At 43.4% G+C, this 16,765-nt stretch overlaps 1 protein-coding gene across 3 annotated transcripts in view; it reads left to right on the top strand.

Annotated features, from left to right (window-relative positions):
- The window catches only part of C8B (complement C8 beta chain), a 37,083-nt gene that overhangs the window by 10,502 nt on the left and 9,816 nt on the right, over positions 1–16,765 (top strand). For all 3 annotated transcript variants that reach the window (XM_025396705.1, XM_025396694.1, XM_025396683.1), the window contains 6 exons: positions 1,044–1,185; positions 3,700–3,832; positions 6,138–6,335; positions 9,810–10,050; positions 12,052–12,180; positions 14,798–14,961. In XM_025396705.1, the coding sequence (XP_025252490.1) occupies positions 1,044–1,185; positions 3,700–3,832; positions 6,138–6,335; positions 9,810–10,050; positions 12,052–12,180; positions 14,798–14,961 (1,007 nt within the window). The remainder of the gene's footprint in view (positions 1–1,043; positions 1,186–3,699; positions 3,833–6,137; positions 6,336–9,809; positions 10,051–12,051; positions 12,181–14,797; positions 14,962–16,765) is intronic.

Raw genomic sequence — 16,765 nt, 5'->3', positions numbered from 1 at the left:
TGACCCACATTTTCTAGACGGGAGTTGCAATTCTCCACATTTACTGTACCCATGTGGACTGTGCATGGGGATTTTTCAAGAAAGAGTTAGAGATTCTTAGAGCAATTTCCAGGGGTTATTGCAAATGCAAAATTCTATCCAATAAATCTGAAAGACTTTTTTACAGTGTATCCATGGACTCATTATGGCCAGTGTTCCATGATTCTGACCAAAGTCATAATGGTTACTCGGGCAGGCTTTAGTTTAAATGCCTGGTAAGAAACATTTGAAGGCCAGATTGTTATTTTTCTGCTTTTAACACTCCAAGAACATTGGTTTAAAATGACCAGACATATCTGAGGAAATAGGACTACCTGTCTTATGGACTTTATCTCCCAACAATATACTAATAAGAAAGGAAATCAATCAGGAAAAAAGAAGTTTAAAGGAAGCAAAAGGGGTGCAAATAATTTTTCATAATCCAAATGACTACGTTGTTGAAGGCAGTGTGGTTTAGAGGGAAGAATTGTGATTAGACAGTTAAATGTTTCAATCCCGCTGCAAATATTTACTAGTTAACGTGCACTTGGCCCTCAAAAACACGAATGGTACTGATAACACTTACACAGCACTTCCTGGGAGTCAGTACTGTTTTATTTACTCATTTAGATTTTGAACAACCTTATGAGATAGGTATGATGACTTTTCTATTTTACAGGTGAGTACATTGAGGCAGAGAGGTTAAGTAACATCAAGGTGGCGCAGCTCACACAACTTACAGGACCCACCCATCTCACCCCCTCTTTCCAGCCCCAGGGAGAGAGAGTCCAAACTGTCCTGCTGCTTTCGGGAATACAACCCTGACTTCTTCTGCTGAGGGAGGTGGCAACAGAGGAATAAACTGTTAGTGCCATAACCAATCTATCTGGTTACGGGATGATTAATTAAAACAGGGCAGCATGCAAGACCTGACAAAAGGTCTGGCACCTAGTAGGTGCTTATACTCTGTTCGTTCCTTTCTTGCCAACCATGTGGCTGTGGGTAATACTCTTTCTCCATCCTAGGAAGGTGTGTAAACCGCAGACTTCTTTGCAATGGGGACAACGACTGTGGAGACCAGTCAGATGAGGCAAACTGTAGAAGGATTTATAAAAAATGTCAGCATGAAATGGACCAATACTGGGGAATTGGCAGTCTGGCCAGTGGGTAAGTGACCATTTTTCTGTGGTGGTGATGGGAAGGCACAGCATTAAATGGAATTCTGGAGGATAGAGATATACATATGTAAACAGAGTTCCCCGCTCACCTTTCTGAGAAAAGCCTGTATTGTAAGTGACGCTTCTGGTTGCTCTCTGAGGGCAGTTCCAAGTTGCTCCAGGAACACGTCCCACAGACAGACCTAGGCATCAGGAGGGCTGGTTTGGAACACTGGGACAGAGCTGTGCATGTGTGGAAACCATGCAGGCTGCTCCGCGAGGGCTGGGGTGCAGAGGGAGCTTTTTTTTTTTTTAACATCTGCAGTGTGACCATGTTAGGTGCTTTGTATGCCTTAGGTCTTGGATCCCATTGACAACTTGGCAGGTAGGTTTTTTCCAGGTGTCTCCCTATCTCCCAGCATTAGTCCCTCTGAGAAGAGAGGTCTCCAGTTAGACAGTGAAGGGATGGATTTCCAGGGCTTCTGGGGATCTCTGAGTTGGTCCAGTCCTCTGGCAAGGACAGAGGAGCAAGGTCAGAAAGGGCCACACTGGCCTGGCATGCACCTTACTTTCCTGCCATATTTTGCAGCTTCTCAGCCTGCAGGTGGAAAAGGGAGACCTTCCCCTCATATGCTTTAGGAATCATCATATGAGACACAGCTTGGGGAGGGGAACAGTGACCCTGAATGGGATTTACCTTCTTTTTAAAAAAACCCATCAAATCTCAATTTTTAAAGTTGTCACTAGAGACTCTTCACGTGGGAGACTTCTCTCAGGACTACCTTATAAGCTAGTTATTATAAGGAAATATAAGATAAGGAAACTACAGATAAGGAAACTGAGGCCCAGGAAAGTTGAGTGAGTTCCAGGGTCACCCAGCTAGAGTGTGGGATAGCAGACATTCAGAGCCAGCAGTAGGGTCTGACAGGACCCTGTAGGAGGGAACAGAAAGAGTGGTTCACTGGCCAGGACACCTCGGGCAAGGCACTTGTCTACGTGGAACTTTAATTTTATCATCTGCAGGAGGAAGTTAATAACATGTTTCTTTCAAAGTGCTGTGAAGATTGAATAAGCAAATGTGACTAATATAAGAGGTGCTGGGCAGCTCGTGTGGTGGGAAGAATACAGACTCTGTTCTTGCTCCACTGTCAGATTTCAAAGTCCAGCCCACCAACTTCTCCTGGCAGGGAGACTCTGGGTTAGTCAGTTACCCTCATGTTTCTCATCTGCAAAATGGGGATAATAATAATACTTACCTCCTAATGACTAATCCTCATAAGGATTAAATGAGCCCTTGTGTGTAAATTGATTAGGATGATGCCTCCACAAAGTCAGCACCACATTATAGTTGTTAAAGAAAATAAATATGTATACATTATTTTGATACATGGAATATGTCATGGGAAAGAGACCCCAGATAATTCTGGTAAGGAACAGAACCAAGGCCAATAAGTGGAAGCTGATAGGAGACAGAGACTCTTAATAAAAACAGAAATTTCAGTAGTTAGAGATGGTCAAGAATGGAGGCTTGCTCTAGGAGGCAGTGACAAATAATGTCTAAAGAGGGGCTGGATTCTTTTCCTCTCTAAAATGGAGACAACATCTGTTGCACAGAGTTGCAGGGACACTAATGAGATGATGCATGTAGCTACCCACTGCTGTGTTTGTCACCAGTTACACCCTCAGTAAACAGTAATCATTGTGAATAATATTGTAAATGGGTTGTGATGAGGGTGGTACAGAAATTAAGAAAACTGCCACTTCAAACAGCACACAGTATAGTGAGGATGACAAATACATACATAGCACATTTATCATGGACCAAGCAGTGTTTTAAGGACTTCATAAACTTGACACATGTGATCCTCACAACATCCCCATGAGGCAGTATTTTCATGGTCCCCATTTGCAAAAGAACAGACTGAGGCACAGAGGTAGTAAGTGGCCACCCAAGGTTTAATTGGCTTGCCCAAGGTCACCTGGGCAGTAAGGGGCAGAACAGAGATTAGATCTCAGACCTCTAGCTCCAAAGTCCACACACTTGCCTACTATGCTACCCAGCTCTCGCAAGGCAACTGTAGTAATACAGGACAATAAACGCACAACGGTGCGAGCACAGGGTGTTATGAGGGCCCCTAACCCAGCTGGGCTGTGGGCTTCAAGCGCCACAAGTGTTAGTGAAACCTCTCACCACAGTGGCAACAGAGCTCAATCTTGACAGACAAGTCAGAGATAAAACAGTGACGGGGTGGAAGGGCATTCTGGGCGCAGGGAACAGTTCTTACCATGGAAGGAGCTGAGTAGACTGGAACAAGAGCAAGTCTCTTCACATGGCTGGGGACTAGGGCACGTGGCTGTGGTTAAGAGTGGCCAGAGATGAAGCTGGAAAGCTGGTTTGGACCAGCTATCAAGGGCCTTGAAGGCTGTGCCAAGGAATTTTTGTTTTCGTTCAGTAGGGTCTGACAATCAAGATTAAGCAACCCCAAACCCTAACCTCTTCGTCTTCTCTGTCTCTTCCTCACAGGATAAATTTGTTCACAAATAGTTTGGAAGGCTCAGTTCTTGACCACAGGTATTATGCGGGTGGATGCTCCCCGCATTACATCCTGAACACGAGGTTTAGGAAGCCCTACAATGTGGAAAGCTACACGCCACAGGTAAGGGACAGCCAGGTATCAATGTAGGGAGCCCCAGCAGAGCACCCAGTTAGCAGGGTCCATGGCCCGGCCAGACAGCCTGCTAGCTGTGTGACATTGGACACATCCCCTTTTCTCTTAGAGCCTCAGTTTCTTCATATGTAAAAATGGGCAGTTCCTTCCTTTAGACATTGTGTGGAAGATGACATGCTATATATAGTAACACGAGGGCCATTGTAGAGCAGTAGTAATAGAAACCATAACATCAAAAGCTACCTTGAAGGTAGAAATAAAGCTTAGGATCTGGAGTCACACTGACTTGGTGGCTCTGCCACTTACCATCCATACAATCCTAAAAACTAAGAGCCTCTGTTTTCCTATCTTTAAATTGGGAGTTATGGAGGTTCTACCCTGCAGGGAGAGGATTAGTGAGTAATGTGTGTAAGTATTTAGCACAGCGCCTGGCTTAATGGTGAGTCCACAGAAAATGTTAACTCTTGTTGCTGCTCTTATTGCATTCTTATCAAATCCCTGCCTATTAAAAGCAGGCATTGTTCTAAGCATTTTATGAAGTGCTCTACCAATATAAGTCTTTATTATGATTAATGTACAAACTTAGAAACACATCTCACAGACAGTGGGGTTTAAAATAGCCCGTAGGACACACACACTTGAGATCTGATGGGAACACACTGGGTGCCAGGACTGGCTCTGCCACAGGTCCCAATTTTACCTTAGGTTAAGTTCCTTTTCCACTCTGGGCCTCAGTTTTCTCATCTGTGAAACTGGTGGACGAAACTAGAAGATCTTGACAGTAATTTCCACTTCCAAAATTGCACCCTTTTTTCTAGCCGGGTGTGGTGGTGCATGTCTATAGTCCCAGCTACTTGGGAGGCTGAGGCAGGAGGATCGCTTGAGCCCAGGAGGTTGAGGCTACAGCGAGTCAAGGTCGTACCACTGCACTCCAGCTTGGTGACAAAGCAAGATCCTGTCTTTAAAATGTATATATTGCACCATTTTGAAGGCTAGCTCCTTCTTACTCCTCCTTCCCTTCCTCCCCAACACACTTTTTAGCCAAGAAAGAACAAATTTAGTTTAGCGCCAAACACACTCTCCATCAGGGTGTCCAGTGCCATCCACAAAACCTCTACTTTCAAGGGAGGATTTCAGAGCAGCCATTACCATCCAGGTGAAAGTGGATCCTAACTCAGGCAGGACATACGTGGTAAACTCTCCGCTCTCCATACCAACATTCTTTGAGCGCTGTGCCAGGTGCCGTGCTGTGATTTACAAGTATAAGCCCAATCCTCAGAACAAGCCTGATGAAAGGGACCATTATCGCCTCCATTTTACACATGAAGAAACTGAGGCATGGAGAGGTCAAGGCAATTGTCCAAAGTCATCCGACTAGGAAAGAGCAGATATGCAGCGCATCTCAGCGGCCACTCTGCAGACTATGTCTGAACTGCTCCTCCTTCCCCTTGTAGCAGCTGAGTGGTTGCACCCTCCTCTGGGAATTGCAGGCATCCAGAAGCCGATGGGAGCTGTGGGCAGGGAGGTGACTTGAGACTGGTCACTCCAGGGCCCCCGAGGCAGTACCCTTGGCAGTTTCCCTACACACAAAGCCATGAACACTGGTTTTCGAGCAAAGGGCTCTCTTAAGTTCTCTCTAAGGCACTTTCCTGCCTTTGTCACTTGATCCTCCAGCCACTGCCTTAGACCAGACCCTCATCAACCATCACCTGCACTGCTCATACAGCCTCCTCATCGATTTGTCCCTCTGACTCCAAATTTTTCCCTTCCAATCCAACCACCAGGCTGTCCCAAATCATCTTCCTGAGGCTTGATCTACTTCCTCTGCTGGGTCGTATTTGAATTAAGCCCAGATTTCAGGACAAGTAATTCAAAAGCCTATTTTGACACCAGAACATCTTCTCGCAATATCTCCCTTTTCTCCTCACTGTTTCAACTTCTCATTGAACTGTACTGCTATCCTTGCAGTTCCTGGGGCACACCCTGCCCTTTCCCACCTCCATGCTTTTAATTAAGCTGAGCCCACAGCCCAGAATGTTCCCCTGCATTTTTGCCAGTTGTAATCCAAATCAAAACCAACCTCTAAGTTTCCACCCAAGGTATCGATCAGGTCTGTCTTTACTACTGAACCAAAAGTCCTGAGGTGGGGACACAAATTGGCCCTGGTTTTTCTGTATCTAGAGCATCCAATTGAGTATCCAGCACATGGTAGGAGTAGAGTGGCTGTCTGCTCACTGGTATTGAACTGATTTGAGTCAAATGAAATAAAAAACACTTTTTTTTCCTTCTTTAGACCCAAGGCAAATACGAATTTACATTGAAAGAATATGAATCGTACTCTGATTTTGAACACAATGTCATAGAGAAAGCAGCAAGCAGTTCTGGTTTCAGTTTTGGTTTTAAAATACCTGGAATATTTGAACTTGGTATCAGCAGACAAAGTGATCGAGGCAAACATTATATTAGGAGAACCAAACGATTCTCTCATACTGTAAGTATGTCTTTGTTGCTTTTAAACGTATATGTTGTCTTACTCCATTTTCTGCTGTTGTAACAGAACACCACAGAATGAATAATTTATAAAGAAAAGACATTTACTTGGCTCACATTTCTGGAGGCTGGGAAGTCCAAGATCAAGGGGCCACATCTGGTGAGGGCCTTCTTGCTGCATCGTAACATGGTAGAAGGCATCACGTGGTGAGGAAGTACATAAGGGGGCTGAACTTCGTTCTTTTATCAGGAGCCCACTCCCATGATGACTAGCTCTCTCCTGAAACAACAGCATTAAACTATTCATGAGGGCAGAACCCTCATGACATAATAACCTCATAAATGTGCCTCCTTTCAAAACTGTTACAATGGCAATTAAATTTCAACATGAGTTTTGGAGGGGACATTCCAGCTATAGCCTATGGATCCTTTTGAAATGACATGCCCTCAGATGTGTCTATATTCCACATTACTACTAGTTCTAACAACCGATTATCTTTCTGTTGTCTTGAAATCTTCTCAAAAAAAATAGCTAACTTACTTTTTGAAGAGACCAAGCAGAGATAACCTTCTATAATTATTTTCTTTCATTTTCTAATACACTTTTCCCTTAGGTTTTCAATAAGCTTAAGATGTACCTTTGAAGACTAGAATTTCTCTGGAGACTTTTCAACCCACAGGAATTTGACTTTTATCCCAGACATTTGGCTGAAATTCCTCTCTGGAATGTCACCCAAGACCTCTTCTCTGACTTCTTAGGGTGCTTGGTGGGGATGACCAAACCATTGCCCTCCTGTTTCTCCTGCTTTCTTTCTGCTCCTTATCAGCTTCCTTCCTGGGTCTAATATTTCCATCTGTCCTTTATTTAATTCATGGCCCTCTTCTCTAGGTACTCTCCAATATCCCCTGGGTACCATCTTCAATTCACTTCCTCTTTTACAGGGATAAGCTATGAGCCTTCATCACTGCTTCTAACCTCTTGGTTAAACTTCAGACCTTCCCTATCCACTCTTCTGAGCATCTCACCTGGGCATCATGCTGACACTCCAAGGCAATGTCTTCTTCCTAAATTTTCAATGGATGTTAATGGCATATTTCTCTCTACTTTTCCAGGCTAAGAACTGAGCCAGAATCATATCTGGCTCTCACTTCTGCTTCATGTCCACATCTGTTGATTACCAAATCCTTCAGTATTACTCTTCAACATTTGTTTACACTAACTTCTGTTACCTCTTAATTAATCCAGGTTCTTTCATCTCTTACTGTGCCCAACTAAATAGTTTCTCTGTCTCCTAGCTTGCCCCTTCACATGCATGAAGAAATGTTTCTATGATGCTAATCTGATTATATCATCTGCTTCCTATTGCTTACTCCCTCCCCTTTTCCTTCTCTCCTTCTCTGCCTTCCAGCTCCCTGATTCAAATTGCCAGTTACAGGATGCTAACATTGGGCCAGGCTCTATCCTAAAGACAGACTAGGGATCTGTAGTCTCTAGGATAATATTCTTGCCTTCATGTTCACAGTATAGTAGGAGCAGCAAACATGAAAGCCAGTGTATTATTATTATTATTATTTTTGTGTGTGTGTGGAGACAGAGTCTTGCTCTGTCACCCAGGCTGGAGTGCAGTGGCATGATCTCGGCTCACTTCAACCTCCACCTCCCAGGTTCAAGTGATTCTCCTGCCTCAGCCTCCCGAGCAGCTGGGACTACAGGCATGTGCCACCTACTTGGCTAATTTTGTTGTATTTTTAGTAGAGACAGGGTTTCACCATGTTAGTCAGGATGGTCTTGATCTCCTGACCTTGTGATCTGCCTGCCTTGGCCTCCCAAAGTGCTGGGATTACAGGCGTCAGCCACCGCTCCCGGCCGTATTATTCTTAATTATATCAGTTATAATACAACATGGCATATGCTATAAAGGAAATGCAAGCAAGTACAATGCAATCTTAGAAAAGGGAGTGCCAGGGTGTGTCTGGGACCTTCAGGTTGGTATCAAATTGGAGGCAATGGCAAAGCAGAGATTTAAAAGATACGTAGTTATGTGTCAGGCAGAAAAGAGAGAAAATAACATTTCAGGGAGAAGGAACAGCATGTGCAAAATAATATGAAAGAGAATGGCAGGCCTGGGGAACAGTGAAAATTGGATGAATGCTGACATACGTGGTTGGTAGAAAGTAGCAAAGTATGGAGAGGAAAACTTCAGGGGTGTAGAAGCTGAAGCCAGAGAGGCTACTGGAGGACAAATTGTGATGGTCTTACACTCAGAGTAAGGGAGCTGATTTTATTCTGAAGGCAACAGCAAGCCATGCAAGGTTTTGCTTTAAGCTAAGAGAAGCATTGTCATAATACGATCTGAATTTTAGGGTGTCAACTCTGATTGGGGCATTGAAGGAGGCTAGAGAAAGGAAGGAGATTAGGGAGGAGGCTTTTATAATGATGCAAGCAAAAGGAGATGCAACCTAAAATATTCAGAAAAATAATGAACAGAGTACCTAGTGACTGCTTATTTAGGAAGGGTAAGGGAGAAGGAAGAGGGTCATAGGTCACTGAGGCAGGACTAGAATGGGGTGAGAGCAAGCTAGGAGACAAAATGAGGCCTCAGGGCAATAGGCACCAGCAGAGTTGGCATGGCTTTGTTGAGCTGAAGGATTTAGGATTAGGCAGAACATATCTCACAGGCGTTTGCCACCTTCCTCTTTTTCTCTTCCTGCACAGTAGTATAGGGAATGCTCACCTAGGGTTGTACTAACACTTTCTAGATGTTTATACTTCATCAGGCATCACCAACTTTCAGTCTATTCCATACATGGAGAGTCACCAAACTTTTTCTGTAAAGGGCCAGATAATAAATTATTTTAGGCTTTGTGAGACTGCAAGGTCTCTGTTGCAACTATTCAACGCTGCCATTGGAGTGTAACGCCGGTTGTAAACTATATGTAAATAAATGGATGCAGTTGTGTTCCAATAAAACTTTATTTACAAGTACAGGCACTGGGTTTGGTATGAGGCTTGTATTTTGCTGACTCCTGCCATACGCTGTCATTGCTGGTTTTCCTAAAGCACCACTTTTACTCTTTCTTGTGTGGCTTTTTTTCAGAGTTTACAAGGTATCAGCAAAGCGGGCACTTTTGCAGGTTAGCAAATCCTATGTCCCATCAGAGAGGTCCCATCAGAGAGGTCCCATGCCCTCCAGCTGCTCCCTGCCATGCCTGCTTCTGTTACCCTTCCCAGTCCTTATTCTCTACAGTAAAGAGGTGAGTTAAGAGCAAGCTCTTCCAAGCTGAACAGGATGTCAGAATATTTATGAGCATTGAAAGCTTGTCAAAGAGGCTGTCTTCTCTCAAGTATCCTAAAGGAATCATAAGAGTGATGACCCCGGGCCAAGAACATCGGATGGTATTTGTAAAGTTCATCTTCTCGTTCCAGATTCCTAACTTTAAAGGTCTGGTTTTCCCATGTTGGTATTTCATTTAGAAAAGCGTATTTCTGCATGCACGCTCTGACCTTGAAGTAGCACACTACAAGCTGAAACCCAGAAGCCTCATGCTCCATTATGAGTTCCTTCAGAGAGTTAAGCGGCTGCCCCTGGAGTACAGCTACGGGGAATACAGAGATCTCTTCCGTGATTTTGGGACCCACTACATCACAGAGGCCGTGCTTGGGGGCATTTATGAATACACCCTCGTTATGAACAAAGAGGCCATGGAGAGAGGAGGTACACTGCCCAAGGGACCATGGCTTTCCTAAAAGCTGGGAAAAGCGTCCTAAGTGGAACTTGTAGTTTTCTTTCTACCTTCCTGGCTACACCTTCACAGTGTCATTTGCAGATTTCTCTTCCTCCTCTTTTTGATTGACAATGTCAGTCCTCTTCTGCCTAACTCCTTAGGCCATTCTCTTTTCTACAGCTCTTCTCTCTATGAAGTTGTATCCAATCCCATGGTTCTAAATACCTTCAGCATGCAGATAACTCCTGGATCTCTTCCTGGATCCATCCTGGATCTCTTCCTGCACCCAAGAGTTTATGTTGAAATGTTTCTTTGATGTCTCCATGTGAATGTGTAACAACCCTCACCAGCTGAACATGTGCCCAAAGAGAACTTTTGACTTTCTTTCTCCAATACGTTTCTTCTTTAGTCATCCACATTTCAGAAATGGTTCCACCATCCAACCAGTGGCTCAAGCCATAAAACTAGCAGTCAACCTTGATTATTTTTCTTGTCTTCAAATCTATTGTTTTTTCTTTTCTTAAAATCCATCAGCCCTACCTCCAAATTATATTTCCTATTTTTCCTATTACCACCGTAGCCTCATCCCACAACCAGACCTTCACATTCAAAGTTTAATGTGAATATGAATCAAGTATGAATCTTGGAGGAGGTAGATTCTGATTCAGTGGGTTTGGAGTGAGACCTGAGAGTGCATTTCTAACAAGCTTTGGAGTGATCCTGATGCTGCTGGCTGATAGACCATAGTTTATATAGCAAGGTCTCAGATTATTACTGTGGCCTCCAAACTAATATTCCATCCCCACCCCTCCCCTATAATTCATCTTCATACAGATATCCCAGCTCTTTCCAACTCCAGTCAACTACAAGTCTGCTGCTTTCCAACCCAATATCCTTTCCTATGACATGGCACTTGTTGGGTTAAGTGAACTGCTGTAGGTCACACAGATTGCAGTGGCAGAGCAGAGCTTGATTACCAGTCCATGTACTTGCAAGACGACTCATGGTACACAATGTAAATTTATACAGTGTGGCCTCAGTCTTGTCAAAATCAGAGGTACCTTCCTGCATAAAAATGATCTCAAAAGTGCTTTCCACTGTTCCTCAAACTGCTTCCCATAAAAGGGCTTAATAATTAAATAAGTTGGGAAAACACATAATTGATTCCACTCTCAAAGTTTCACAAATGTACTCCAATAAAATGACCTCTCTACGTATTTTGATGCAACATCTGTCATACTTTCTTGACCACAGAAGTTCCTTTCCTCATAACATCTGCTACCATCTCATGGGATTCATGTTTCAAGAAATGCACTTTGGGAAAAACTGATCTACACCAACATTGCTAGACAGCCCTGGTGGTCAAAGTTGCTCTTTTCTCCCTGAACTGGTCTCAAAGTGCTCAGAGAGGTGCTTATAAGTCACGTCTGGAATTTCAGCAAGACCAGGGGAGGAGGATACCTCAAGAAGAATTAGGGAGGAAGAAGTAGGAAATAGTCCAAAAATGAAGAAGAAATCAGGGAAATTTGCCTCTCCTCTTTGCCAGATACTATGCCTTACTTTTTATATACATTTTCTCAACTAATTAACTAACACACTTTTTCTACTTTATCAAAGATTGGAGAAGAGTGGGTCAGGGAGGGCAGGCAGATTGTAACAGTCTCTGTACTCACTGGATCTATCCCTAGAGAATCAATAAGATCAAATTTTTAGAAAATGGCTCTGAGCACTTCCCCTCTTTCAAAGTCAGCAAAAGTCCTCAGAGAGCATTGCGGGGAGGCTGAGAGGGGAAGTTGGGTCTGAGCTCTACGAGGTCTCTGCCCTGGTGCCAGTTGCTGCCTGCATTTCTTGTTATCAGACTGGTGACCTATTTATTTGAACCCGAGTCCTTGTGACATCCAACAAGGGCTAGGCCTCTGGACTCGATCATACGAAAAGGGACAGAATGAATTATGTTTTATGTCATGGACTTTTTTCCTTGCTTTCTTCAGATTATACTCTTAACAACGTCCACGCCTGTGCCAAAAATGATTTTAAAATTGGTGGTGCCATTGAAGAGGTCTATGTCAAGCTGGGTGTGTCCATAGGCAAATGCAGAGGTATTCTGAATGAAATAAAAGGTGAGTGACAGGGGCTTGTGACTTCCACACTTACAATGTTTATCCTCCTAGTGCTTCCGGTGATTACATCTCCCTCCCTTTTTGAGACAAATACTATCCCAACTTCTATGCCAAGTATGGCCTTCTGTTTTTTATAGTTTTACCACCTAACATATCGCCAACTAACATGACTTAATGTTGCTTATTTTTGAGCTTTATATAGATGGACTATAATCCTTCCAGTCCTGTGTTTTCCATTCAACATAATGTTTTTGTGTATAACTATAGTTAGTTTACTTCTATCACTGCATACTATTTTGTTGAATATACTACTTTTTCTTTGTCCATTCTACTATTGATGAACACTTGTTTTATCTCCTCTTTCAAGCAATTATAATCAATGCTGCTCTGAACATCTTACACAGTTATCTGGCACACATGTACAAGGCTCTTTCCAGGGAGTACACATAGGACTGGAACTGCTGGGTTTTAGAGGGTGCGCTTTTTCTATTTGACTAGATGATGCTAAGCTGTTTTCTAAAATGGCTGCACCAGTTTATACTCCTGTTGGCCATAGATGAAGACTCCTCCCCTTCCCCTTCCCCAGCATTTTTTTTTTTTTTTTTTTTTGAGACAGAGTCTTACTCTGTTGCCCAGGCTGGAGTGCAATGGCGTGATCTCAGCTCACTGCAGTCTCCACCTTCTGGGCTCAGGCAATCCTCTCACCTCAGCCTCCTGAGTAGCTGGGACTACAGGTGCATGCCACCGTGCTCGGCTAATTATTATTATTATTTTATTTTTTATACAGACAGGTTTTGCCATGTTGCCCAGGCTGGTCTCAAACTCTTGGGCTTAAGCCGTCTACAAGCCTTGGCACCCCAAAGTGCTGAAATTACAGGCATGAACCACCATGCCTGGTGGAGACGCCCCCTACTTTTTAATGCTGCTCAGGTGTTGCAGGCTCAGACTTGAGGAGCTGTTTTACACCAGTTCTTTTTTGGTTTTTGTTTTTTTGAGATGGAGTCTCACTCTGTCACCCAGGCTGGAGTACAGTGGCATGATTTCAGCTCACTGCAACCTCCGCCTCCCGGGTTCAAAGGATTCTTCTGCCTCAGCCTCCCAAAAGCTGGGACTACAGGCGCCCACCACCACGCCTGGCTAATATTTGTATTTCTAGTAGAGACAGGGTTTCACCATGTTGGCCAGGCTGGTCTCAAACTCCTGACCTCAAGTGATCTGCCCACCTTGGCCTCCCAAACTTCTGGGATTACAGGCGTGAGCCACCACACTGGGCTGTTTTACACCAGTTCTTTTGGCACTGGGGACATAGATACATTAGAATGGAAATAACTCACTGATATGATTGAGGGCTTTCTGGGCAACTCTATAAGTCAAAATAATAATTGCTTTATCGTGGCCACTGTTTAGTAAGTGTCTACTACATGCTTAGCACAGCCTTTATACATTTTCCCACAATTGTCATCTCACACAAAGAAGTGAGACAACGTAAGGCCTGGACAGGACTGTCTGGTAAGTACCTTCATCTCCCCCCGATTTCTTATCTGCACAGTGAGGATTATATAGCTACTATTTTGTAGTGAAGATTAAATGCATTCATACATGTACAGCACTTAGATTAGTGACTGACACATAAATAATCAAGAATTATTAGCTGTTAATATACCATTTATTCTTTACATGGATGCAGAGTATCCACTTTGCAGATGAGAACAAAAAAGAAATCTCATATTGTATAAATAATGTGTTCAAAACCACAAGGCTAGACAAAGTCATAGCTGGACTCATGCCTGGTCAAGGTGTGCAGGGTGAGTGGAGGAGAGGATGAACCCAGTTTCCCCCAGGTGAGCTCCACTACACTCTACCTACAGGAGCCAGTTTGGGGAGAGGAAAGTTATTTGACCAAGGAACAGTGGCTATAAAACCAGACAGACCTTGTTTAAAATTTATCTTTATCAGCTACTAGCTGTGTGGGCCTTGGCGAGTCACTTAACAATTCCAGGTATGAGTTTCATAATTTGTGAAGTAGAGCTAATAATGCTGGGCTCCTAAAATTGCTGTCTGGTAAAAGAAAATATCATACCCTATCTCTCTATCTATCCATCTACTTCTCTGTGTGTCTCTCTATTATCTATCTATCTATCTACTATCTATTATCTATCTATCTATCTTTCTATCTTTCTACCAATCTATTATCTATCTCCTATGACCTATCTACCTACTTAACTATCATCTATCTTCCTATCTACTCTCCTATCTACCTACCTATTTGCCAGTCTATTATCTACCTATCTACCTACCTATTAGCTCTTTATCTATCTATCTAATCTAGCTATCATCTATCTTCCATAAACTTACTCAGTAACTAGCACTTACAGTTGCTCAAGATAAATGTCTTTTTCTTGTCCTGCCCTCAATTTGTGTTGCCTATGGATAGGTGAGTTTCCCTTTGCCCCATGCACCATGACTGCCCTGTGGGCAAGGAGGTATCTGGTCTACCCACATCTCTCAGACAAGCTCAGTGAATATGATGTACCCAAATTGTTGGTAGAGTTGCAGTAAATTATAGGGGGCGGAAGGGTAGCCTCTGTGACCTGCTAGCTCTCTGTGTCCATTCCAGACAGAAACAAGAGGGACACCATGGTAGAGGACTTGGTGGTCCTGGTACGAGGAGGGGCAAGTGAGCACATCACCACCCTGGCGTACCAGGAGCTGCCGACGGCAGACCTGATGCAGGAGTGGGGAGACGCTGTGCAGTACAACCCAGCCATCATCAAAATTAAGGTACACAATGCTGCTCTACCATCCTTTCCTCCACCCGGAAAATAGCTTCTGAGGACCTACCATAAGCCAAGGTATAAAATGCAGAGATCACTAAGACCCAGGCCTTAATTTTGAGACACATATACAATAGTAAAAAATATATTTGAAATAAATAAATTATAATACATTGCTCAGTACTACTTAGAGACCCTTGACTCCCTCTCACTTGGGCCCCAAGTTACTAAAAGAAACTAACAATCAGCTTCTAATTCTAGCTTGCTCCTTCTTCTTCTTTTTCAGAGACAGGGTCTTGCTCTGTTGCCCAGGCTGGGGTTCAGTGGCATGATCTTGGCTGACTGCAGCCTCCAACTCCTGGGCTCAAGTGATCCTCCTGCCTCAACCTCCCAAGTAGCCGGGGTTACAGGTGCTTGTCACCACACCTGGCTAATTTAAATTTTTTTTTTTTTTAGAGATGGGGTCTTGCTATGTTGCCCAGGTTGGTCTTGAACTCCTGACCTCAAGTGATCCTCCCACTTTTGCCTCCCAAAGTGCTGGGATTACAGGTGTGAGCCACTGTTCCTGGCCTCTGGCCTCTCTAGTGAAATAAAAGAAATATTAATTTCATTAAAATTTAATCAATTAAATTAATGTTCCTTTTATTTCACCAGAGAATCACTCATTTAGTTATTTATTCGTTAAACATTATGCATTCAACCAACAAATAGTTGCTAAATTCCTGCTATGCTACAGGAAGTAAGGTACTAGGGAAAAATAGAGGAAGATGCAAGGATAAAACATACAATCTATGAGGGACAGTAAGATACACACACACATAACTATTTTACAGGACAGGATAAGACATCACAACAACTAACATGTCTTGAGCACCTAATATATTCATGACCCTCTTTATAAATGTTTTTTCATCTAACATATAGAAATGTTATTTTATTTAATCCCCACACTGGTCTGCAAATTAATTATTATTATCTCCATGTTGTGATTGAGAAAAATCAAGGGCTAGGGAGGTTGTATCCATTTTTGGCTGCTCAAGAGTCTATTAGGTTGAAACAAAAGACTGACTTCTTCCCTCCCCTCTAGACTTTCCTGTGGGTTTGGTGAATAAAAAATAATGATCTTAACCACCTGTCACCCCAACTAGAGGAGATTTACAATGTTAAACTAAAAAGATGATTGTTAGACCAGGACTGTCATACACATCAGCGATGGTAGGCCCTTGCCTGTGGGTACTTCTGCATGGTGCCCATAGCACAACTTAACACCATGCTCTTCTTGCCAGTGTCTGTACAGTCATTATGTGCCAGTACCCACCCGCTGGAGATCCCACCTTGCAATCAAGGTAGAGGGTTGAGGGGCTGGACCTCTGATGAGAGACTCTGCAGTCCCCAGTCTGGGTGATTTCTTTATTTGCATGTCGAATGCATAGTTTCTGCAGAACAAGAAGGCTGCCATTCAAACCCTCTCCTTTGCACTTATTCAGCAGTGGCACTTAGGGTACAGTTGCTGGCAAACATGAGAAGGATAAAATCAGCTGAGCTGCAGGAGCTCCTGAGAAATCTGGGCTTGGCTGATGCCATGATGACATTGGTGGGCATCACAGCTCATCATGGGAGAGAACAGAGTTCAAGGGAAAATAGATCCCTAGCCTTTATCTCTTTTTCCTGAAATATCTTACCTGAATCTTTTTTAAAAAACTGAGAACCAGAGGAATGCCCTGGTTACTCAGATCAGTTGAATGTGCCTACCTGGGCACTGGGAATGTCAAATGCCAAGCATGTGATGTGATGCGGGATGTGTTGGAGAA

Source organism: Theropithecus gelada, chromosome 1 (assembly GCF_003255815.1).
Source record: "Theropithecus gelada isolate Dixy chromosome 1, Tgel_1.0, whole genome shotgun sequence".
Classification (NCBI taxonomy): domain Eukaryota; kingdom Metazoa; phylum Chordata; class Mammalia; order Primates; family Cercopithecidae; genus Theropithecus; species Theropithecus gelada.
Note: the sequence above shows the minus strand (reverse complement) of the source record. Positions and strands in the feature narration are given on the sequence as shown.